Raw genomic sequence first — 27,044 nt, 5'->3', positions numbered from 1 at the left:
TGAGCTACAGTAAGCCTTCTCTCTAACATCTGTTGACAGAGATTAAGTGAATGATAAAAATTTTTATATCTAATTTGAAAAGGGGGAGGTGCTATGTCGGATGAGAAATTAATCACTAAGAAATGTTGCACAACAGTCTCTTAAATTCTACTGAGGAAAAAATCTACTTTGACCTTTCCTGATAAAATATGGGGGAAAGCGAAAAAGTACAAGAAAAAGGAATTCTTTCCTCTTCTTTATAAGTATCTAATATAATTAGTGCTTATTTCTTTAAGAAAAAATAAAGGGGGAGGGGACAGATTTTCCAGGTAATTATTTGTTTATTAAACTATAGTGTCAATGAGAGAATAGGATATTTTGAGAAAGGGGAAGAGGTATTTCTTTAATTCTGAGAAACACATGAGATGCTACATTTTTAGCCTAGAATTTATAGTTCCTGCAGTTGCTTTTCAACTGGTATAGTGGAGCAAAGTGATGAACCCCACTGGAGTGGAAATACGCAAAGTGCTACAAAGTTGTCAAAGCACTTTCCTCCAAAAACTCTGTTAAGTAGTCGGGTATATCAGCATCATGCCCATTTCAGAGATAAGGAAACTGAGGTTAAGAAAGTTTAAGCAATCTGCCTTCTCTATAACTACCCAGCTGGAAAATAAGACTGGAATCCAGGTCTTTCTTCTCCCTTAGTAAGCCTTACATTCTTCCCAGTGCTCTGGGGCTACCTTTCAAAACTTGTCTTGGAGAGCATTAAAACAATTCAGAAAGTAACTGCTGTACACAGAGAGTGAGTGTTAAGACGGTGTACTTGTGTACGCATGACAGCCAGACAGCACAGGAAAGATTGCTAATTACTACTAACTGTAGTAATCTCATCTCAACCTTCCCTCTTTTGCTCATGCCTGCCTCTCAGACATAGAGAAAAACACTCACGCACAAAAGTACCTATATAATTGATATGTTTAAAAAAAAAAAAGTCTCAGAATTTGTGTCCCAGAAGATCTCTCTTTCTACGTTTCACTAGGCAGCAAAAAATACCCACAACAACAGGAGAAACAGAAAATGCTTCCCTCCCCCACAAAGAATTTTACACAACAAATAATAATGTTTTTACTATAAACAGCTTCTACCCAGATCCTTAGACAAGCTTACCTCCTCAAGAAGACGTGTCACGGCATCTATGTCATTGTATGTTTTAGTCATCTGGCCCACTCTCTCAGCACATAAAACTGAAACAAACAAACAAAAAAAGACCATGAAACCATTACCTGGGGCATGATTTTAGTAATTAGTGAGAGGGGGAAGGGAATAAGCATTTATTTAGCACCTACTATATGCCAGTCATGGTATTAAGTATTTTTATGAATATTATCTTGGTTCCTCACAACAACCTTGTGTGGTAGGTGGTATTATCAATCCATTTTACAGGCGAGGTAACTAAGATGAGGGGTTGTTGACTTGTCCAAAGTCACACAGGTAGTAAATGGTTGAAGCCATATTTGAAGTTGTTCTTCCTGATTCCAGGCCCAGAGCTCTATCCTCTGCACCACCAGCTGTTGTCATAATTAGTATACATAAGTAGTTCTGAAGAGCACCATGTGGATTTCGCCCAAAGGACCACCTGTCTTAAATCAAGACATCAAGACTCCATATCATTTTTCACTTTTCAGCTACAAGAGAACTGAACTTTTTTCAATGAGGATGAGCTATTTTTTGTTTTTTTCAAAGGGTCAGGAAATCACTGCAGGGAAGTGGAGGTGGGAGGCAAAAGAGAGGGAGGGAAGAGGAAAGGCAGGGGACAAGGAGAGATGAATGCAGGCAGTCATGTTTCCCATGAGGAAGGAACAGGAGTGAAGCAACCAGTGATGAAATATTATTCTCCACTTTTCCTCCCTCCAAAAAGAACCTGCCAAAAGAGGGGAAATTCAACAAATTGTCAGTTTACAGAGCTAAGCATGCTAATCATTGCTTTTGGTTTATTTTGTATTGAAATAATTTTCTCTTTCTTTTTTAAAGTATGCAGGAAGAAAAGGAAGGAGGGTTGGGAAAATGGGTTCAGGGCCTTCTGGGGCATAATTTTTTGAGACATAAGCAACACCTTCTTCATGAGGCCCTTCCTGATCTCTCCCAAACTACCTTTTCTTTACTTTTTTTGATACATTCATATATACATATATAATTACACATATATGCAAACATATCATCCCCCCACTAGGATGAAAATTCCTTGTAAGGAGGGACTGTCTTCATTTTCATCTTTGTAACATCAGTATCTATCATGTCATGCCTGACACACAGAAAGCACTTAATATATGCTCGTAGATAAACTAAGACTGGAAGAATTTAAGTCTTAGTTTAGCTTCTCCAAACAATCTAAGTTCAGTAATCACTCATGGGGGACATCTGTGAATTGGAGCATGTCACAAAGTCAGTGTCAAAGGCGTTACTGGCTGCAAAATGTTGGCCTGAAATGAGATAGGGTTCTAAATATTTTATTTAATGCCAGTGGAGATATTATTATCCTAACGAATAACCCAGGAGAGAGAAGAGCTGATAGAATGATTTTTCAACCTAAAGGAGGTAGAATGACCTTCAAGCCAATTCTAAATCTGATCCTCCAGGGAGATTTCTAATTAATGGAAAGAAAATGAAAGCAGAGAACTGAAAAGCAAGAACTGCTTGTATATCTTCCACATTTTCATTTTTTTGTGGGCATTTTTATTACTAAAAACCTACCACTTTGTTAAGGGAGTTAGCTTGGTTGATTAAATGGCCTGTTCCAGCACAGTGCTCTAAGGCAGCCCATTTCTCAATGTCAGACAAGAGTTTCAATTAAGAATGGGTCTTCTTGATGATGGTTGAAGGTGTTTAATTGGATGTAAAAGGAATCAAGTTCAAATTACTTTAAATAGCCATTCTCTGTGCACTTCCCATGAAAGTATGCCACAGTCTAGTCGAGAAAAGGTTTCCATACATTGAAAAGAATGAATAATTTATCACGCAAAACCATGATATTAACTCAAGATGGAGAATGGCTAGCAAGCATGAACATCACTGAAATTCTTGAGTCTAAAGCATTGGATTTAGTCCCAGTTCAAATACTTACCAAGGTTGGTGACCTTGAGCAAGTTACCTAACTTTGGTTTCCTCAGTCATGAAATGAGAGGCAATATGGTGTAATAGCTACAGACCTACACTACTGTCAGAAAGAACTAGGTTCGAGACAGCTCTGCCATGTACAGAATGTGTGACCCTGGGTAAATCAGTTAACCTCTTAGTACCCCCGGTTAGTCAACAGGCATGACTTAAGAGCATACTGTGTGCCATTTTTAGTATAATACACTTTAAGCTGTTATTCATGTTAATTCCAACCCTACTGTAACTAAAGCTAACCCAACAGAAGGCAGAATGTGTCCACATCTTTCTCTGAAGAAGCATCATTTGCTCAAATACATAAAGGCTAATTTTTTTGTCTGTTTAGGTAGTATGATACAGTGGATAGAGAGCTACCCTTGGAGCCAAGGGGACCTGAGTTCAAGTCCTATCACTGACACATATTGGTTGTGTGACCGTGGTCTAGTTATTTAAACTGTCAGTGACCCAGACAACGCTCAAAGACTGGAAGGTGAAGGACAGCTGCCAATCTGCATTGCTAGAGGGAGTTCCCATACTGAAAGTTCCTTTAAAAAAAAGATCAAATCACAAGTCAGATTTTATTGACCCATGATTTCTTACAAGATATAAATGAGGGAAGAAATGTATTGAATCGTGTCAATGTGATGAATCAAAGTCAACAAAAGAAATAAGATTCATCAATAAGAAAAGCAGTATTATGTTTTGGTATGGTCTAGGAGCTTAACGTTAACTACAAAAGAAATAAGTGAGTAATTTTCAAAAGGGAAACGTCAGAGGATCATAGCTTTAGAGCTGGGAGGGACCTTGGAGGTCAGCTAATCCAATCCCCTTATTTTATAAATAAAGAAACTGAGTCTCGGGGAGGTTAAGTGACTAAAGTCTAAAGGTAGGTTGGTGGCAGTGAGCCTCTGAACTCAGGTCCAATGAAAATGAAGAGGAGTTTGATAGAAGTAAAGCTTCCCATTTTATTTCCTCCATTTAACTTGCTGTCCAGGGATCTAACTTTCAACATTCACTTGGTTTTCAAAGCTCTAATTAATGATCAAACTAAAGCTGTATCAGAGGGTGGGTTTTGATGGGCAACAGCAGTGATCATCTATCAATAGAATACCAATAGTTCTCTCCAGTGAAAAGACAATCTCAACCCTACACAGTTCAACAGCCTAGCAAAACCCCAGGCCAAATATCTTCCTTTATTTGGAGGTGTGGGAAGAGAGTAAGGATGACCACACCTTATTTTCTCGGGAACTTCTACAAAGCTTATTGTGGGAGTTTATCAGCAGGTAGAGCCATGGGAAATCAGCATGGGCAAAGTCATCAACCAATTTATGAATGAGGATAACCTGTATGGCAAGAAATATTAAAATGCTTCAGGGTTAGTGATTTAATAGACAATCAGGCAAAGAATAAATGTCCCTGATCATCATAACAGGCAAAGGCTTGGCTCATGAACATTAACTTTTACTCATGGCAGACCATGCAATGCTTCCTCTTTCCTCAACTGAAATGAGGCAAATGAGTAAGTGGCAGATTTGGGGGATCTGTAAACCACTTGAGATGCCACTTTTCAGAAGCTAAAGAGTGACTTCATAAGATCTGAACATCTGTAATTATATTTTCTTCAAAGGATTAGCCAATCAGAGCAAGGGTTTTTCTATCTCAGGATAGTTGGTCAATCCAAAAGCACTTACTGAGCATTTACTGTATGCTAGGGACTGTGCTAAGGGCTGACAGGAGTCTAATTTGCTGCTTCCCCCAAAAGGGGGACATGACAGTATTTTGATTTTACATGTACTAAATTATGCTTTTCACAAAGACCCTACCCCATTCGTCATCTAGCAGTGTCTGTTACATGGATATGGAATCAAAAGACTTAGGTTTAAATACCATATCTGATACTTACCATCTGTGTGACCCTAGACAAGTCACTTAAACTTTTCAGGCCTCAGTTTCCTCATGTGTCAAATGAGAGTTGGATTTAATGACTTCCAGCTCTAAAGTTGTGATTTATTAGTTAATATTCTATTAACATTAATATGTATTAATATAATGAGATCATTATAAACAAGTATTTCTACATTCTACAAATAATTATTTCTATATAGACCAGTAACATTTCCAAGCAGAGTCTGATTATTCCAGCCACAAAAGAGAAGTCATTGAGGTGGGTGTTTCCTAATGAAACTGACCTCCAAACTCAGAAGAGGGTCTTGTTACCATGGAAGACTCTAGAAAAATGTAAAGTGTTGAACACGTTGTGTCACCACGGCACAGCTAAGTTGACTCAGAAGATTCAGAGGCTATTCAGAGGCTATCAGGATTGATCAATACTGACTCAAAATGTGTACCCTAAGAAAAATGTACCCCATTTGCATTACAGTCATTGAATCCTTTTAGTGAAGGAATTAAATAAAATGATAGTTTATATTGTGATTAAGGAGTTAAGGAGACCTGAGTTCAAATCTAGCCTCAGATACTTACTAGCCGCATGACTCTGGGCAAGTCAATTAACCCTGAATGCCTCAATTTATTCATCTGTAGAATGAGCTGGAGAAGGAAATGGCAAACCATTCCACTATCTTTGCCAAGAAAACCTCAAATGGGGCCATGAAGAGTTGGACACAACTGAAAAGGACTGAACAACTGAAGATATCTTCTACATACATGCCAGGCACTTGACTATATGCCAAAAATCCAAGGACATAATGAAATAAGCCCTGCCCTCTGGGAGCTTAAATTCTATTGGGGTGAAAATGACATATACAAAGAGAAGACAACACAAGATGTACACAGAGGAAGAGCATAGCGCTAGCAGCTGGAGGGTCAGGACCGGGACTGAACAACTTTTGGTACAGGAACCTCAAGACACTTTGAACAAAGGGTTTTAATTTCAAATCACTTAGAAAATTAATTTGAACAGTAAAAACATTCTAGTCAGCCACTTTTCTCCAAATTTAGATTAAAATGTTCCATTTTAAATGTATTTACATTATCAAATAAAGTTGTGAATTCCCCTTCTCTGGTAAGGCAAAAAATAGTTATCTATCCAGAAAAATAGGTATATATAGTCTGAGATGGAGGCAAAGAAATTCTCTCAATAGTTTTATAAGGGTTTTTTTTCAGTCTATGTTTCTATAAGACTTGTGGAAGGGAGAAAAAGGAGGAGGCACTATCTTGTTCCCATCAATGTCGTTGGCAGTCGGGAAAAAGGAATGACTGACTGACAGAATCAGTGGTGGATAGTTCCCCTCATTCCATTTTTTAAGTGCCTAGTTTGAAAGCACCAGGCAATGGTACCAAAGCACAGCAGGAGGAGGCTTCTGAAGGACATGGCCCATGATGCAAGGCACCTTTCCAACATGCTACTTTTCTAGAAATAACTGTAACCTTAAAAAGGGATAAGATGCTAATTTTGCTTCATGACTTCAAGCAAGAGACACTAATAAAAGAAAAGTGACTTCAGAGGCATTGCCTTTTTAGGGAGAAGAATAATAGCAAACATTTCGTGGGGGTGAGGGGAGAGAAAGAGAGGGGGGGAAAGAGTGAGAAAGAGAGAGAGAGAGAGAGAGAGAGAGAGAGAGAGAGAGAGAGAGAGAGAGAGAGAGAGAGAGAGATGGAGGATGGGAAAGAGTTCTACTTGAGCAAAAGTTTTTTAGCTGATGCCAGACAAATCTAGGAGGCAGTCACAAATAGTCACCTGTGAAAATAGGAAAATGGTGTTAGGAGAGACCAAAGAATAGTCTTCATCTGTGTACAGTGTAAAAAGCACAGCCATACCCACACACAAGAGAAATTATGTTCCATTATAAGAAGCTTCAAAAACACTTGAACCCACTTTTTTCTTATTGTGCTCCATCTACATTTTGCCAGATTAGATTACAGACTTTTTTTTAAATCCTGCCTTTTCCTGTTCTTTAAGACTTCTTTCAGACCATTCAGAACCAAGGACCAATGAGTGGGAATTACATGAGGGCAGATGGCCTTGCTCGCTATTTGAGCTGTTCAAAAGTAGGATAGAATGCCTGAGGAAATCCCAAGTCCCTTGTCCATAGATGTCTTTAAAGCATCTTACAGAGGACTGATAGTTACTTGCCCCAGAGATGCAAAAGGGATTCAGGTTTGTAGACAAGAAGCTGCCAACATGGACAGATTGAATATGGCACTGGGCTATTCCTGGAAGAGACTCTGCTGGATGCTTCCTCATCGACTGCTCCAGCACCAAACTCTACCCCATTCTTTCTCTCCTCCGGCACTGTGGTCACATTAATCTTATACAATAAGCTCATCTCAGATCCAGTCACTGTCCTGCTCGAAAGACTTCAATCACTGCCAATTTCCTACAGGATACAGTCCAAACTCTTTAAACTGACATTCAAAGATTCCCACTTAACAACTGTTTAATTGAACTGAATTCTATGTTTTGGCTCCACTTGCCTTTCTACTATGAGCTTTCTATTCTATTCAGACTAGGATAGTCATCATTCTGAGAAATCATGGCACCTAAACTTTCTCCCTTTCCAGAAATGCTCCACCCATGACCTGCCTAACTGATTTCACCCCATCTTTCAAGACCCAGAGTCCAGGACGGGAAACCTGAGGCCTTGTTCTATGAAGTTTGGATTTAGTCAAATGGTCAGACGAGGACCTAGGGGGCTACGTGTGGCTTTGAGGCCACAGGTTCCCCACCCCTGATCTAGAACCTTTGTGAAACCACCAATGATTGCCATTGCTTGGGAATTTTTATCTTAGAAGAAGAATATTGTAGGGAGAAGAGAGCAGAACTCAAGAAGTGGACTCACATCTTATCTCAGATACTACTGAGCTAGTTGACCCCAGACAAGTCCATCAGAACTCAACAAACATGTTGATGGATTGATTTGGGTTCTCCCACAAAAGACAGTCTCTGCTCTCAAGGTGCTAATGAAAGAGACATGGAAACAGATGTACATACAAGACAGATGGGATAAATGGGAGACAATCAAGAAAGGGAAGGGACTGGAATTAAGTGAAATGGGAAAAGGCTTCCTGTAGAAGGTGAAATTTTAGCTGAGGTTTGAAAGAAGCCAGGAAAGCTAGGAGGCAGAGATAAAAGAGGGGAGAATTCCAGGTATAAGAGAGAGCCAGTGAAGATATTCATAGCTGGGAGATGGGGCATCAGTAAGGAAGCCAGGGTCAGGTAAAGGAAGGTAATGTGATACAGTGGTAAGTGTGCTAAATTTAGATCAGGACTCGGACTTGAACCCTGGGCTCAGCCACTTACCAAAGATTTCCTACCTATGCTACCTTAGGTAAGGCATCTACCTTACTGGACCTCAGTTTTGGATTTGTAAAATGAAGGGGTTGGTCTAGATGAACTCTATGTTTGCTTCTAGCTATAAGGCAGGGGTTAACACAAACCCCCAAGGGATCCATGAATAGATTGCAAACATATGTGAATGTGGATGTAGAGGAAGAAATTACATTTTTTATTTTTACTGATCACTAAATGAAATTGATGGGTAGCTAGGTGGCACAGTGGATAGGGTGCTGGGGCCTGGAGTCAGGAAGACCTGAATTCAAATCTGGCATCATACACTTACTAGCTGTTTGTCCCTGGAAAAATCATTTAACCCTGTTTGCCTCACTTTCCTCTGAGATGGAGAAGGACATGGCAAATACTCCAGTGTCTTTGCCAAGAAAACCCAAATGAGTTCAACAAAGAAATGGACATAAATGAAGCAACTGAGCAAAAAAAATGAAGTTTAACATTTTAAAACAAATGTTCTTGGCTTCACCACAGAGACAAATGTAGTCCATCACACAGATGTAACTTTTTTTTCTAAAAAAATGTAAGCCAGCTACACACACACACACACACACACACACACACACACACACACACACACACACACACGGTTAAGAAGCACTGATGTGAAGCTATAATCCTCTGACCCGAAGGTAACCCTGGATAACAAAGCTACTACTGAGTGACTAAGCTAGAATTGGAAAACCAAGCCCAGGGTGAAGGCTTACTTCATTTTGTTTCTTTGTTTTCACTCTAGAGAACCAGGCCCAGTAAATATTTTGCCATGACAATAGCCCTAATCAAGTGTTACAATCAGATTCGGACAAACAATTCTCTTGAAAAGAAAGGTAGGCAGAAGAATATACTGAAAAATGGGGCAATCACTCCTCCCTGGTCATGTACAGATATTTGGTCTTTAGGCCTTAACACTGTTCAGTTGTTTCAGTCTGGTCCATTTCTTCATGACTCCAGTTGGGGTTTTCTTGGCAAAGACACTGGAGCAGTTTGCCATTTCCTTCTCCAGCTCATTTTACAGATGAGGAAACTGAGGCAAATAGTTAAGTGACTTGCCTAGGGTCACAAAGCAAGAAAATATCTGAGGCCACTCAGGAAAATGAGTCTTCCTAATTTGAAGCCCAGTTGCTCTATCCACTACTCCAAATTATGCCCTATTGAAGTCTGGGCTTTAAAAAAACCTGTATTTACTAAGTCTTAAGAAATGTGTTCACAAGTAAGATCCTTCCTGCAGTTTGTATTTCTGCTGGCTTAGCCTTCCCATAGACATTGTCAGGGACAGGAGCCAGCGCTATATACTTTAGGATCATATACTATATTTAAAGCTGGAAAGGACCAGAGATTAGCCATTATAAGGGATAAGACATCAATTTTACAAATAGGGAAATGGAGGCTAGAAATGATAAAGTGACTTTCCTAGGCCCTCCAACTGCTGATCCCCACATTAGAAAGAAAGGACAATGGATTCCAACGATGATTCTAACACTCAGATTTACCATCTGGATCATTAAAATAATTTATTTAGTCATTTTTTTTAAAAGTCCCAGTTTTTTTTTAAATTTGGAATACACATAATACTTCAACCTCCATCTTGATTAAACATTCAATAAATTTTTAGAAAATAATTAAGTAGGCAGCATTTTTAAAAACTTTGTGGGGGGAGGGGAGATTAGTTAGTTTTTAAAATTTCTATCAAGATTTGCCAGACCATCAATACAAGGACACTTCACTATCCACAAGAACCTGTGAATAAACAGATTATCCCACACTGGCCATGATGTTCATAGCTGGATCTCAGCAAAACATTGAGCTGTTCCTACTGAAAAAGGGAGTTGGGTGATACAAGACTAAATACCAGACTATCACCCTACCCATAGACCTCTTGTGTAAAGTTACCCCTTTTAACTACTCTGACCACTATAATGTTTTTAAGTGTTCAGATCCTGCCTTTGACACACACCAGCTATGTGACTGGTCAAATCGCTTCATCTTCCAGAGTTTCAGACAACTTTCTATGACTGTAAACTGTGACCTACAGTGGAAATTCACACATGTAACTCAAGCTTCTGTGAAATCCTAAATTAGTAACCACAGCCAAAGCTATTATGTCCCTGTGTGAACCCTACAAAAAAAAATAGCCCTTCAAAGTTTTTCCTTTTTAAATATACCTTTACTCCTAGAGTAGAATGGGCAAACCAGGCCAGCTTCCCATCAAGACCTCTGGGTGGACACTCTGAGAAAGATTCTGCTATGTCTAGCATAGTTAGAAGTTTATTGACAGCCCAGGCATAAATGAAGAATTTCTTAGGAAGATAAGAAAGTTCAACGGTTCATAAAGAGCAAATTTCAATGTAAATAAATGAATTGAAGAGAGAGGGCTAAAAAATAATGTGTTTTATGACCACATTTTAAAAAATGAAATATACTGTTATAAACCCTAGGCCTAGAGACAGATATGCTGGTCAGGCCTCTCTCTCTTGAACTATTGACTAGAAACATCCTCTTGGCACCAACACTGCCATTTTAACAATGCAGTTTCTGGTCTGTACTGGTTTCTGATTAACAAGAACTCCTAGGAAATTTGGATAAATATAATTCAAAGGAAGGCTTGTAAAGGGAGGCTGTAAATTCCTGAACAGAATTATAATTCTCAAGTTATCTGCACCTTGGAGATCCAACAATATTTGTTTAGTGTCTCCAAGCTAGAAGGGAGAGGCAGGTCAGCCTGTCAGAGAAGTAAAGAAGCTACCTACTATGTTTTTATTAGCCATTAACATTCCACTGGGAAGCTGATCACTCTCCCCTGTGAAAGAAGGCTGCCAGAAAGGCAACTTTGATAAGCCGGGAAACAGGGAGGCTTCAGGGAGGTAGACACAAAACTGCACAGAACTAGAGGAGAAGGCATTGAGGGAGAGGGACACATTCAATCAACAAGCATTTATTTAGCACCTACTATGTGCTAAGAACTGGGGATACAACATGTGCAGTGCATAAAGGTTAAAAAAGAGCATTACTTAGAATTAAATATAGAACTGAGAATAAAAATGCCTAAAAATCTATAACAAAGCCATATTTTGTCAAATGCTGTTCAGTTATTTCAGTTATATCTGACTCTTCGTGACCCTATTTTGGATTCTCTTGGCAAAGATACTGTAATGGTTTGCCATTTCCTTCTCCAGCTCATTTTACAGATGAGGAAACTGAGGAAAACAGTTAAGTGACTTGCCCAGGTTCCCACAAGTAAAAAGGTCTGAGGCTACATTTGAACTCATAAAATTGAGCCGTCCTGACTCCAGGCATGGTGCTCCATTCATTGCACCACCTAGCTGTGCATTCTGCCAATAAAGAAATTAAATGCCTGAAAAGTGGGTGGATGCAAAATACATACAACTCAGTATCTTCAAAACCATATGGAGACTCAACCTGAAAGGTCTAGGATCATCATATCATATATCATAGCTTTTGCACCAGAAAGTACCTTCATACATTCATTTCACAGATAAATTATGACCTAGAAAGGATAAATACTACACCCAAGGCAACAGTAAGGCATAGAGCCAGAATTTGAACCCAGATCCAAATTCCTATTGGGTCAACAAAGATAGTTTAATGAATTTCCGAGATCAACAGGGTGACTCAAAGGACAAGCGTGATTCCCGACATAACCCTCTGGATTTGTTCCCCTTTGGAACCATACTCAAACTACATGACCAAGGCCCGCAACTGGCTCATTGGTCTGCCTCCACTCCATAATGAGAACACACTTGGATTACTCCCAGGACCAAGAGGGACCCTGGCTGGTTTTTGCCTTCCCCTCCTCATGGGAGCTGACCTGTGGACGTTTTCATTGTACAACGCAGCAATGGAATAGAAAATCAGTTGTCAGGGAAATTCCTCTCAATCTCTAGGAATTTACTTACTCATTTAATTCCCCAGCCTTTCAACCAACAGACAGCCCCGTGTGAAATGTCCCCCTGTGCTCAGACACAGACCCTCAATACACTGCTTACCCAGGGTTCTGGGCCATTCACACAGATTTTTCAAGGCTCTGTCCCTATATTAAGCTTTGCTGTTGTTTTTTTTAATTCCTCATTGGAGCATAAATAATGATGTTAGAGCACTCCACATCCCAAACATGAGAAATATTCTTTGAGATAAATGCTACTGTACTCTCACAAAAAACTGTTTTTTCGATTCAGGCACTTTTCAGTTCTAACTCTCCATGACCCCATTTAGGGGTTTTCTTGGCAAAGATAGTGGAATGGTTTGCCCTTGCCTTCTCCAGCTCATCTTACAGATGAGGAAACTGAGGCAAAGAGGGTTAAGTGACTTGCTCAGGGTCACACAGCTAGTAAATCTCTGAGGTCATATTTGAATTCAGGTCTTCCTGACTGCAGGCCCTGCACTCTATCTACTCACCAGCTATTATTATCTTCTCTAAGACTGGTGTACTTTTTATATACTTTAAATATGGTTGAGGGGAAATGAGGACAACAGACTAACAATTTTCAGATTTCAATGGAACACACATGCTATTATACATAGATTCTATAAAAAAATTAACAAAATATCTGGAATGTTTAAGATGTGATTTTATCTACCTTGAAAACTCTTGGGGTGGAAATCCCCTCTGCTTATTCACTGAGAGCTTGTACTTTGTCAGGGTTCACATAACTAGAATGTGTCAGAGGGGACTTAGTATCAGACATTTAAATATTAGACTTTAGAGGTTATCTACTCCAACCTTCCCATTTTACAGATGACTGTACAGTACTGATGCCTAGGAAGCTAAGTGACTTGCCTACAGTTTCACAGAATCCAAAACTATTTCCACAGTACCCACTCCTTTTCCTCCTAAAGACTCAAAAGGCTGCCCAGTATCCATTATGCCAAACTCTCTTTCATCCAAGATAGCATTCTCTGGCCTCCACTAGTATGAATTTCTGGCAGGCTGTAAGATCTGAGCCACTAAACTCTAAAATCCACAATACATGCTCCTGGTAAATCTTTCTATCTTGATAGCCATCCTGAATGCCACTAACTGGTGACTGAACAAACAGTTTCACAGCAGTGTTGAAGCAGCAGAGAACACACACAGGTGAGAAAAACCACAAAAGTTGTGCTTCCTTAAGTTTTTCCTGGAAAAAGTTAGGAATCTGAAATATATCAGAATACATACTAATTGTTACAAAATCTCTCTCTCTCTCTCTCTCTCTCTCTCTCTCTCTCTCTCTGTCCTTTTCTCTCTCTTCTTCCTTCTCCCTCTCTCTCTCTCTCTCTGATCTTTCTCATGCAAATGTACTTGGTGTGGGCATTTAGGCCTCCCTGAGCAGAACAAGGGAAAAAGTCTGAATGTCTGCTTTTACATTGGGGAAAGGGCTAAGCCAACAATCCAGACACTCACCTACATTATACACTCACTGACCAAAAAGTAAATGCCCCTGTTTGGACTGTGTGAAGCAAATTGATGCTCCTGGTGGAGCGATGAGTTGATTGACTCATTCTGGAAAGCAACTGGTCGTTCTGAGGAGAAAGTAGCTAAACTGTCCATACCCTATGACCCAGAGATTTCTCTTCTAGGCATAATCCCAAAGAATATAGTAATAAATTATATTAGCCATATAAAAGCATATCAAACCAAAAAGATATGTACACCAAGACTATTTATAGTAGCACTATTTTTATGATAGTAAAGAACTGACAGATTAGGGAATAATTAAACCATATCAGGTCCCTGAGCCTAATGGTATATATGTCACTGTGTTATAAAAGATGATTAATAGAAGGAAGGAGAATAATGTGTTTGATAACTGTAATATGTAGAGAAAAACAATTTTGAAAAAAATTCAAGAACTGATCATTGGAATGACCAACCACGATCATGATTCTAGAATGACAATGCAAGCCACCCACCATCTAATTAAAGATGGTGGGCTCCAAGGTACAGAGTGAGACACATATTTTTGGACAAAGCCATTGCAGGAATTTGTTTTCCTTGACTATGCATATTTGCAACAAGGATTTTGTTTTTTTTGTCTTTTCCCCCCAATTGAGGCAGGAGGAGTTAAGAGGGCCAGTGATAAAACTGACAAAATAAACCCAAGGGGGTCACTGAAGAATTTTTTTTTTAAATGCTTAGAAGTGAGATGGAAAGAAACAAGCAGGTCAGCTCTGAAAGTTCCAAGTTGAATTTTATCGTGCATAAAATAAAATATAAGTGATTCACAATTCCTTGTATAATCCTCTTTGTTCAATTTTTATATGGAAATGCTGCTTTTAGTTGGTGTTAAATTCAGGTTAAATTTTTTTAAAAGAGACTTATTACAGTGAATACAGAGAACTATAGAAAGACTTCTATAAAGTGATGAAAAGTAAATCCAGCAGAAACAGGAAAACCCTATACAAGTCTATGAATATAAATGGAGAGGCAAAGCAAGAGAACCACTGAAACAAAATGCTTTAAGTTATAATAATCAAGCGTGACTCAAAAAAAGACACATGGAAACTCACTTCCTCCCTGATTTCCAGAAGTAGGGAAGAACCATGAGTATGCAAAACTACACTGAGAGGTTCAGACTTTTTCAATGTATGGATTAGTTTTGCTGAACTATTTTTTATTCTTTTCATTTTTTGTTATAAGGGATGGCTCTCTCGAGGTGGGAGAGGAAAGAGGCATATAGTATAAAATGGAGGTGATATTAAAATATAAATGTAAAATAAAAAATTTTTAAACCCTAGTCGCAGTCATTAAGAGACCATTTTAAATGGTTTTACTTTTATTGGCCTGTGTAAACTCTCTGTGATTGAAGGAGAACCCCATCAAACTTTCTCTTCCAGGAAAAGTATATATATTCCTATCAGAAAACCCTAATTCTTAATCACAAATTGGCCCACATCCCCAGCACCTTTCTAGGCATCAAATCGTTCCTTTTGCATCACTATCGGATTTTTAAATTTGGTGGCATCACCAACAATGAACAAAGAAAACATAAAGGATTTTCCCAACCCTGATACAATCTAAGATCCCAGACATGATAAAAAGAACTATCTATGATCCTGTGCTTTTCTATCCATCAAGCATTTATTAGGTATCTACTTTGTGCAAGGCATTGGGAGACAAAGACAAGTCCAAAGGACGTCCTTGCTCTCAGAAAACTTAAGGTCTAGCAGCTAATGGCACTGGGGGAAGTTCATCAGATAGAGGTGGAACCCAGTTGGAACAGCAAGAATGAAGGAGATACTGGTCCTTCCAGTTTAAAGAACTCTCAGATCCCATCCCCAAGGAAAACTCAATCGTCCTTCAGTCCAACACAAGATAAGAGCCTGAGGGAACTGGGACTCACAGATAAGGAAAATGTCACTAAATAGAGTGGGAGAGGGAGTGGGAGAACTAAAAGACTTGAAGGGAAATTGAATTCCAAAGAAAATGAAAGCCTTAAAGAAAACTGAGCCCCAAAATCCTAAGGAATAATGTCACTTCTACAATTCACATTCAATTCAGTTAAACAACAATCAATCAGGAGACACTAAGCATCTACTTGGTAGGATCTCAAAACAGAGCAAAAATACACAAATAAACAACAAATCTGAACTGGTCTTCAATTCTTCAAGGTCTTTAATTCAATCACTTTCAATCTCAGAAAAAGTCTTCGTCCATGCTAAATTTCAAGTTTGCCTTATGGATGTCTTCTCCCAGCTTTTTGCATATAATGGCTCAATTCTCTATCAGTTTAAATGAGCCAGACTTTATTCAAGCCCATGTCCAGTCCTCTGGTTAGGTTTCTCTTGTCATCTTTCTTGTTTTTATATCACAATACTTAGTATGTGCCCAATCATTAATATCTTTTCGATTAAAAATTATGCTTACACCTGAAAACACACCACCCATAAATCTGGATTTTGAAAGACTGCCCTAATATTTATTCTGAGGAACAGGAGACCAAAGAAATTCCAGGGACCAAAGCAATCAATAATCAACTATTAAGTTCAGGCATCAGGGGCTGGGAATACAGGTGTCAAATCTGTAGTGATTTTCCTGGAGCTCTCATTCTACCCAAAGAATTCTATGATTTCTATACAATTTAATCAGAAAGCCCGTTTCAAGGCTGTGAGCACTTAACCTATCATATATATCATGGATCTCTTTGGTAGTCTCATAAAGCCTGCGAATATGACAGATTACAAAAAGACCAATTACATAGAAGTATAGTTATCAAAATATTTTAAAAGTTCACAAACCCCAGGTTCAGAACCCCTGTTATAAGTAAAAATCCCATAAGGTCAACTAAACAGGAAAAAACCAAAACTCTTGTATTTTTATCCTGATCTGCATTTTTTCAGATATGTTCCACCCACTCAAAAATATAAATTTAATTTTCAAAATAATACCAACATAGGCACTATTTAATCCGACATACCCTGTGAAGACGCAAGAAATGATTTTGAGGCAGCAAACAGCTTACTGGAAGAATAAACTAACGTTCAAGCCCACTGGGCTTGGGAAAGGAAAAAGCTGAAAAAGTTTGAGACAAAGTAACATTTACCCTCTTCCAAGAGGTCCAGGCTTTCTTGTTTAACAAGGGCAGGCTTCTTCGGTTCATTGTCACAGTCATACTCAAAACACTCTTCTTCATTTCCCAATTCTTTCAATGACATTGCTAAAGTGGGATCATTCTCCTAAGCCTTGGGCACTGGGATACCTCCCAGCCACATCCGTGGAAGAGCCATCTGTAGAGTGACCTGAGTACACTCCCGGCAGCCTGGAAACTCTCCTGGGCAGCGACCATGCCTTGCCAACATCCTGGGTGATTTATCTGTGCAAAGGGCTATATTATCGTGCCCAACATCTCTCTCGCCTAAGAGGGAATCTCAAACTGCCTGGGAGGATGGGGATCAGGATGGGGGAGAGGAAGGGGAATTGGCAAAGAGCCACCACCTTCCTAGCCTAGCCTCCTACTGCACAGAAGAGCTAGTGGTTAGGGGGTTACTCTAAACCAAGCTTCCAAAACGGTAGACTGGGAGGGGAGGTGGTCAATTTTAAAGCTTTTTGCTCCCTTTCTTCTTCTCCCATAATCTCCCTCCCCTCTGGAATCCTGGATAATGGTAGCTTCCTTCAAGTTTCATAGCAACTGCATAGGGAAATGCAGACCGATACTTAAACTGCTACACCTGTTTAGAGGCGGGGAATCTGTAGGCAAGTCACCTTGGTAAATGATTGCCTAACTTCTCGGGTGACAGGTTTCCTATGGGTGTGCTGAAGATACACATATACACACACTCACACATGCGCACACACACAGGGTGGTGGGATTGGGCAAAACTGGGATTCCAGTCTCATGATAATAAAATGCAGAGAAGGAAACCTTTAATTCTATTTCCAGCAAAAACACAGATGTAATAAAGATCTAAGTCCTACTTGCATACCTGCTCTCTGTGTACTTTGCGGTTTTCTCTTCGTTCTATATTGCCCCTCAGAGCCAACTCTCAGGGTAACTCTGTAGTCTAAGAAATACTGCAGTAAGAACCCTATAGTTTAACAAGGCAAAGTTACTCATCCCATGGCTGAAGAAAAGAAAAAGGAGGGGACCAAAATGTGCTGATTCTAAACAATGAAAGAAAGTCAGTTTTCCTGCACATCCGCTTCAGATAACAACCATTTTTCCCAGCTGGTTGTCTCCCTGCCAACAATAAGGAAAAGCAAACGCTTTTCTGAAATGATCTGAAAAGCATCCTTAGCTTTGGGTTTTGTGGAAAGAAGCAGAGAATTGCTCCTGAGCAAATCCTACCAGAGCTCTCCGCACCTAATAGCATTACATTAGGGAATATATCGTGCCTTTCTCTAAGGAGAGAACTCAGGGTCACTAAAGACTTGCAGACTGCTGGAATCCTAGCAGGTAACCAAGAGGGAGGATTCTACAGAAGGCAGAAGAAATAAATGACCAGAGAAAAGGACAGTATAGCTAGCTCTATGTAAAGTGCTAGAAGACCACATTAAGTCTCTTTAATTGGCAAGGCTGACCTTAATGGAAAGAAGAGTAAGAACTTGAAACTTAAAAAAAATACCATTTAAAGCATGTGATTCATTCTAGAAATGGAAAACAATGGTACTCCACTCCACAAGAGTTTTGGTTTTTTCCTGTTTAGTTGACCTTATGGGACTTTTACTTATAACAGGGGTTCTGAACCTGGGGTTTGTGAACTTTTAAAATATTTTGATAACTATACTTCTATGTAATTGGTCTTTTTGTAATCTGTCATATTCGCAGGCTTTATGAGACTACCCCACTTCTATATATTATGTGATATATTAAATAAAAGTCTTTATTGTTTCAAGGGATAGAGCTTTTTTAAAAAAGGTTTGGCAAAATTAAAAGAGCAACCAAGAAGATATTGTACCAATACTGCAAATGGGGGAAAAAACTCTGAAAGCTTTCAGAATTCCTGATGAATGCAGAGATTAATAATTGCATCTTCCCAGGACCAACAGTGAAGTCTGACTCAAGTCTCTTGGAAGAGAGGTAAAGGGCTACAAGTGCAGATGAGATACACATTGACAGGTAGGGCCTGTGTACTTCCCTGGACTGTCACTAGGCAAGATTTTAAAGGAGCGGTAGAGGGAGTTTTTTGTAATGGATAGCGATGTTTTGAAAAAAAAAACAGTAGTCAATAAAACTTCTTTTAAAAGACTGAGATTTAAGGTTTTCAAAAGCACTGTTAGCAAATGCAATATAAATCTTTCACAAACTTACAAACAAAACTGTTGATGAAGCCTGTACTCTTGCACATACGTGTCTTGTGCAGACTATATGAAGGAACTAAACTATAATACTAAAAAAATAAAAAGAAAAAAGAAAAGTGATATAAGGGGTTGTTCATGTTATTCAGTCCTTTCTAGTTGTATCCGACTTTTCATGATGCCATTTGGGGTTTTCTTCACAAAGGTAAAGGAGCCATTTCCTTCTCTGGCTCATTTTTACAGGTAAGGAAACTGAGGCAAACAAGGTTAAGTGACATGTCCAGGGTCACAGGTAGTACGTGTCTAAGGCCAGATTTGAACTAAGAAAGAAAAGTCTTCCTGAGTCCAGGCCAGGCGCTCTATGCACTATGGTGCCACCTAGCTGCCCCTAGTACTGTTGTCTGTTCCTATTAAGCAAGGGTGGGGATATCAGCAAAATGGAGCTTTTAACTGGCTCAATTAAGGGTATCCTTAGCATCAATTTTAAAAGGGTAACTTTAAATTCAATCAGCTAGGGGACCCAGTGAATAGAGAGCACTGAGCCTGGAGTCAGAAAGACCTGAATTCCAAACCAAACCCAGACACTCACTAGTTGTGCCACCCTGGGCAAGTTATTTAACCTCTGATTGCCTCAGTTTCTTCATCTGTAAAGTAGGGGACGATAATAATAGCACCTCCCAGAGATATGGTCAGGATCAAATAAGATAATAATACTATCTAGCACACAGTAAGTACTATCTAAATGTTAGCTATCATCATCATGAAGTTAGCTGAATGTTTAAACATTAACAAAAATGGGAAGAAAATTATTCCATCTCAGGATGGGAGAAGAAAGACCGCTAAATCTGGAAGCAGAAGTCTTGGTTTTCAGACTTGTATCTGATCCTTGTGGCTTCTGTCACCTTGAATGAGTCACTTAGCCTGGGTGGTCACAGTTTCCTCAACTGTTAAATGAGAGGGTTGGTCTCTAGATTCCCTCCTAGCTCTAATTCTGAGAGCCTAAGAACCAATATAGAACTCATCCATTCCACAAATATTTACTGATACCTATTATATGCAATGGCATGAGCCATTACTGCAAACATACGCATCAAACAATTCCATTTATTTGTCAACCAGTTAACACAACCTGAGCCATCCCTTGACACACTTCTTAAAGAGGCCTGAATGGGTGTTGCCTCACTCAAAGTGAGAACCTGAAAAGACCTTAACTTAAAAGGGCCAAGGTCTCCCATTGCCTCCTAGGCTACCTCCAGTCATCCTGATGAATATCTGGCCACTGGACCCACATGGCTCTGGAGGAGAAAGTGAGGCTAGTAACCTTGCACAGCCTTCCCTCACTCAAATCAAAGTCACTGCAAGTCATGTCATCGTTCCCTGATGTCATGGTCCTCTTTGAGAACAAAGGACAAATGCAAAAATGCCTTTTAAAATGTTACTGCATTTATAACCACTTTGTTAATGTTCACCTTTCAAAGTAATTTCAGACTACCTTTGACTAATGATGACCAATCTAATCTACGTATTTAATTGCAACTTTCACCTTTCAAAGTTCATTCCTCAAACTTGATTAACTGAATTGTAGCATGGTAAACAGAATGCTAGAATCAAATTCCATCTCTGACACTTATTTGATGACTACAGGCAAGTCACTCATCTCTGATCCTCAGTTTCTCCATCTGTAAAACAGTGTACAATATCTGTAGTCAATATCTGATATGGTTATTGTGAACCTTAAATGAAATAATGCATATAAAAGCACTCTACAAACTTTAAAGCACTTTATTATTATTATTAAATGTTTAATATAGAATGCTTTATGACGTACATACAACTCCATCTCCTTATCTTGCCCGAGTGTCTCTCAAAATCAACTAACACCAATCCTAATTTTTGAGATCAGGCTATCTTTAAACCTTCGAAGTAATTCTCAAGCCCAATTTAATTTTTATTCATGTTATTTTTAATGATAGACACATGGCATAAAGTACTTTTGGCAAATATATCCCCAAATTAACAAAAACAAAAAAAGTCACAACTAAAAAAACTTAAGTATCGCTATTTCAAGTTGTGCATGGGTGAAAAGAAGCCAGTTTAGTAAGACAAGTGGGCCACGAAATATATTCACAAAATGTTCCAAATAAACTCAGAGGTTGAGTGGCATAGAAAAGCAAGCAGAGATGAGCCCCAGGACTGCTGTAAGTAAGTACATTACAGGCTTAAATATCTGTTAGTCAATTAGACTAACCAGTATCCTCTTATTAACTGGTACTTCCACATACCTGTGGTATGGGAACACCTGGTGTTCCTGATGAGCCCAGATACTATAGTGTCTTAAAAGTGCCTTCTGGTTCCTTAATAAGAAGAGCTCTGCTTCAGCAGGCATTTTCCTTAAAACAACACAATGAGCAGAGGACTGGGCTAGGTGCTAACGATACAAACCCAAAAAAATTAAACTGCCCCCAGAAGGAAGAACACCTCCAGTGAGGATCTCCTTGAGGAGATCTACAGAAGCTTTTGAGAAGATCCTATACAAGAGTCACATGCTATGAGACCTGAATCAATTTCACTGCACACCAGAAAGCCAGTAAGAACATGGATCCACTTAACAAAAGGATTCTATGGAAGAGCAAGGAACACCATACATATGTTTTATTTTCTTTTGCATGTTTACTCCCCTGTTGGTCTATAAGCTGTTCGGAGGCAGGGATTATGTTTGCCTTGATTAGTCCAGTACCCGACAAACAGTAAGTGTTTAATAAATGCTTGTTGATTTGACTTGGACTACAGAAAAAGCAAAGTCTATGGATATTTACACTTTCTAGGTTCTGAACATGTAAAATGAGGGGGTTGGGTTCTCAGATTCTATAAGTCTACATTCAATGATCTTAGGAAGCTAAGGATAGTCTCTGACTATCCAGAACAGCCTTGGTTCTGGACCCAGGATGACTCATTTCATCTCACTCACAGTTCATTACAAATAGTCCTTTCTTCTGTTTGTTACTGGTGGTAATCATTAAGTAAAGAGATGGTAGAAACACCCAGCAATGGAAATCCCCCCAAAATGAACTTTTATGTCATCTTCACACTAAATTGCATGGAAAGCTATAAAACAATAATTTATAAAAAGCTACTGCAGCTTAACAGTTGTTGTTCAGTCATTCTCATTCATGTCCAATTCACGGCCCCATTTGAGGTTTTCTTGGCAAAGATACTGTGCTGGTTTACCATTTCCTTCTCCAGCTCATTTTTACAGATGAGGAAACTGAGACAAACAGGGTAAAGTGAATTGCCCAGGGTCACATAGCTAGTGTCTGAGGTCAGATTTAAACTCAGGAAGAAGAGTCTTCCTGACTTCAGGCCCCGTACTCCATCTACTAGTCCATGTAGCTGCCCCTCAGCTTAACAATTACCCCCATGCTAAGACTACACACCTGTTTAGCAGGCTGTCACAATAGGCTATATGGTTGTTGCATTTTTTACACGGTTTAGTTGCCATCTGAAATGAGTTTGAAACAAAGTAGCAAAGTATTTACCTTTTTAATTCTAAGAGTAGTACCTGGGGCATCAAATTTCCATAACCAAAATTATTAGAAATACAAGATTACTACACTCCCCAACAAGATTACTACACTCCCCAACTTCTCATCCTCATCTTTTGTATTTATTAAATCAAGTCAACAAACATTTACCAATTGCCTACAAAATGATGGGCATTGTGCCAAGTGCTGGGGGATACAAAGAAAAACCAAAAATTAAAATTAAAAGACATTTTTTGTGAACTGAGGAGTTCACAGTCTTACCGAACACTCACGTACCATACTAAAAACCTAAACAAAAGCAAGAAGTCCACATTGCTTAGGGGCCTCTGGTCTAGGGGCCAAGAATTGTTAGTGTCATGGTGATTTGTAGGAAAAGTTGACTCTTTTTCCATATTCATTCTAGTAAAACGAGAAGAGTCAGGTCTCAAATCATATTTACAAAGGGAATTGTATCGACAAATACATATTTGCACACTCTTTTAATTGCTCAAAGCATTCTTTCAAAGTATGCAAAGCTGACTCAAAAGAAGATAGGAGACCCTCCTACCCTCCTCCATGGCACATATTTTCAGACTTTTTCAATCTGTTGATCAATTATGTGGATGTTTTTTCTCTTTTTTTCTTAAAAAAATATCACTTGTTATATGGAATGGTTAGGGAAAAGAGGAATACTAGGAAAAACCATGCTGATATTAAAAAAGTCCATAAAACTTATTTTTAAAAAAGAATAAATAAAAGTATTCAAAGTATTAAAAAGTTCTCCTAAGTATTTTTTTTTTTAATTTTCAGTATCTCAGACTATTTTATGTCTGAACTAAATCTGAGAAAGGACAACCTTTATAATCTATTTCTAGGGTGACTGATCAGAAAGGTACCAAGTATGTTTAAAACTTAAGTACATGAAAATTTGAATCAAAGTCTCTGAAAATGACACTGACCCATCTCTCAAGTTTTGAAAGGAAATGAAACTTGAGCCAACTTAAGAAGTCAGAATTAAATTGGATTTTTTTCACAGACATGCTAATATAACTTATCCCAGACTAGAATGAGTAATAACTGGTCAATGCATTACATTGATATATCTCTCTATGCATGACTTCACACAGATCTTTTGTTTGCTTCAGAGAATGCATTCTGAAACAGATTCTCCCCATCCCCAAACCTGCACCTGTACCTTTGCAGGCTTCTTTAATAAAAATCCAAGTCCATCCACAACCCAACAGTTCAGTTACACGGGGCCAGTATAAGTTCACACTAGAGATACTGCCACTTGTACAAATCAACTCTAGGAATAGACACTCCCCTCCTTACCCTTTAAGAAGGGAGCAAACACTAAGCTGGGGACTTTAAAAATCATCAAATCCAAATCCCTCATTATATAGATGTGGAAACTGAGGCTCAGCGAGATTAGTAGGTCGTCCAACGTCACACTGGCAGTAAGCGTCAGAGCCTGTGGGCTAGCCATAAAAACATTTTATTACAGGCTCTCAACAGGATGTCCACTCTACAAAGCTTCTAAAATGCCTAAAGAAAACCACTTCTAAAACACTAGATTTATTCCCAAGTCTCAGATCGATTCCTTTAGTACAACTCTAAATATCTTGTTTCTTTCTCTATTCATGTCTTGTTTTATTCCTTTTTTTTCTTGAGGAGTGGGAGTGTCAACTATCAAAAAATCCACTGCTAAAACTTGAGAGGGGGAAATAAATTTTAGACAAAATGGCAATATTCTTTAAAAAGAAAAAAATGAAAAATATTCCACTAAGTTATTGGAGAAAATCCAAGAGACTACCATTTTTTAGTGCTAACAACTCTCACTATCAACATTCCAAGTGAAATACTTAAATACCACTCCTACATTCCTATTCCTACCTCAGAGCACTTAAAATATTTACTTTATAAACTAATCATAAGTCAATAAACCAAGGTAAACAAGAAGCATCTGCCTTTTTTGTGAAAAATACACAGTTGTTTCTACTTGACCACAAAGGTCTTTTCGAAATAAAGTAGAGCTTGCCTTTGGGGCAATTTTGCTTGGGGAATTCACTAAAAATTTTGCTCTTTAATTATTCAAAGAGTACAGGACAGCGAAGAGGAAGGGTCAATGTGTATTCCTAAGCATTCAAGTTCCTAAAAATATCTCCCTTATCAAACTGTAGAGAACAGAATGATCTAGAAGGTTAATCAAACCAACAAGCATTTATTAAGTGTCTACTATGTGCCAGATGCAGACACAAAAGTTAAACTGTCCTCAAAGGGTTTACACAATGAAACAACAGAAGACATAAGGGAATGAAAAAGTTCAACTATCTATAGGGGTGGAAGAGGACAGATTGGGAAAAAATGAATTATTCTACGCACCCTAAGTCTTTCAGGATCTAAGTCATATGGATTCAAATGTCCTTCAGTGAAAGACCAGGGAGATAAGCAAGAACAGTGACCTTGGTGCTACTTTGAATTCTGCTTTGCAACTTTCTGTGTCAAAGGCTTATGCAAAACAAGTTTATACTTTACAAATATATGAACTTGTGTCAGAACAGAATGGGCAATGACTAGTTAATGAGCTACATTAAAATATTTCTGTGGAATTGCATGACTTTACCCAGATCAAGTGCTATGAAATATTTTTTTTCTTGCACTTCTTTTATAAAAATCAGACCCAGATATCAAAGGAGTAGCATTTCCTTTCCATTTCACCTTGCCCCAATTCTTCCTGTAGCAATATAAAGATAGATTTTGTCCAAAAAAATTGAGTCGCATCACCACTATCTTCCTGTTCACTTAGGAGAGCAGGAAATTTCCCATGTATAAATGACTCAGCTCCCATTCAAACTTTAGCATCAGTCAGAATTTACCCCTTGGAGAATCACTCAGTTCTTCCATTTTCCTTGTTGATGTATCAGGGCAGAGATCAGGAAATAGCAAACCAGGAAAAAAAAAGAGTAAAAGGAAGAGAGGAGTCAAGGTGAGAAATTCTTCTCACAGCAAACAGCATCCGACCAAGTCTCCTCTTAACTCCCAGGATTCACTGGAGGAGAGGCAAGTGGCAAGTGATTTTCTTTCACCAAGTAATAAGTGTGTCTGGAGCTCAGGTAACAATTAGGTCAAGACAACACTCACCACCTCCCACTCACCTCCAACTCTTGGAGTGTATTGACCTGTACTCAGGTGGCCCACAGGCTTCCCTTCCCCACTCACTGCCTTTCCTTTTCCTTGGGCTACTGAGTAAAATCCTCATGTGTGTTCCTAAGGTAGATGCACACCTCATGTATAACACCTACATCTTCATAGGTGCATGAGTGCAGTAACAGCTTGCACTCAACATCTGCAAAGCATTTACCTCTATTTTCTCATTTGATCCTCCCCAACCCTCTGATGTGTCCTACTATTATTCCCCTTTTGCCGATAAGGAAACCAAGATTCTGAGGCTCATGACTTCAACAAAGCCCCACTTGTGAGATGAGCTTGTGAGATGAGATGCAAACCCAGTTCTTACCAATGCGATACCAAGAAATGTCATATCCCTAAAAGCCCTCCCATATACTTACTGGTAGAAGTAAAATGATGCTGTTCCACTTACATGGACACATAAATACACACACACACACACACACACACACACACACATACACACACACACCTACCTATGCATACACAAACACAAATATACAATAAAGAGATTTACTAGGCTTTTAAGGTTACACCTATAGGGAGTAACCTTGACTTCAGTTTTCCCATCTGTAAAATAAGGGAATACTTGATGACCTCTGATCCTTTCTATTTCTGGTCTCTGATCTTGCAAATCTTCATCTAAAGCCATTGTAATGAGAACTGAGCTCCACATTCTTCTTCCTCTCCTTAAATCATATCCATGACCTTCCCACAAGGCTCCCTGTACTTACTTGGGGTCTACTAGCAGAAAGAGAGGAGGAACGAACTCCTTCAGCCAATTTTCAGCCTCCAGCAACTGACTTATACCTGGTCAGCCTCAGTAAGGTTGAGTTTATTTCTAATATAAATGAATCTGCTCCCCTCTGGCACCCTCTCCACTTGATCATTCCTAAGCAAGTGCGTGCCCATACCACCAGATTCTCATAACCTGAGGCTTCTCTGGTCCCTCTAAGAGAATTACTGTGCAAATTTTAAAAGTGTGTTATTCCACCAGCACCATTGCCCAAGATATACACCTAGGACTCCTCTTTAACATATATTCGCAGCAGAAACCACCTGATAAGACATGGCTGTGCTACTTCCCTCAGCAGTTAACCAGGCCAGTTCACTAATCTAGTACATCATTCAGGTTAATCAGGTGTGGGGATCTTCTGAAGACAAACGTTCA

The 27,044-nt window shown here is 39.0% G+C and overlaps 1 protein-coding gene across 17 annotated transcripts in view; it reads right to left on the bottom strand.

Moving 5' to 3' along the window:
• TRAK1 (trafficking kinesin protein 1) overlaps positions 1 to 27,044 on the bottom strand; it is a 139,363-nt gene that overhangs the window by 56,333 nt on the left and 55,986 nt on the right. For 14 of the 17 annotated variants that reach the window (XM_072651454.1, XM_072651452.1, XM_072651440.1 and 11 more), the window contains one exon: positions 1,147 to 1,223. In XM_072651454.1, the coding sequence (XP_072507555.1) occupies positions 1,147 to 1,197 (51 nt within the window). In that variant the 5' untranslated portion in view covers positions 1,198 to 1,223. Of the gene's footprint in view, positions 1 to 1,146; positions 1,224 to 16,971; positions 23,448 to 27,044 lie in introns of those variants that run through there. The other 3 variants (XM_072651444.1, XM_072651448.1, XM_072651453.1) reach the window with 3 other exon arrangements.

This window comes from Notamacropus eugenii, chromosome 3, assembly GCF_028372415.1.
Source record: "Notamacropus eugenii isolate mMacEug1 chromosome 3, mMacEug1.pri_v2, whole genome shotgun sequence".
Taxonomy (NCBI): domain Eukaryota; kingdom Metazoa; phylum Chordata; class Mammalia; order Diprotodontia; family Macropodidae; genus Notamacropus; species Notamacropus eugenii.
This window is presented reverse-complemented; position numbering and strand designations above follow the sequence as displayed.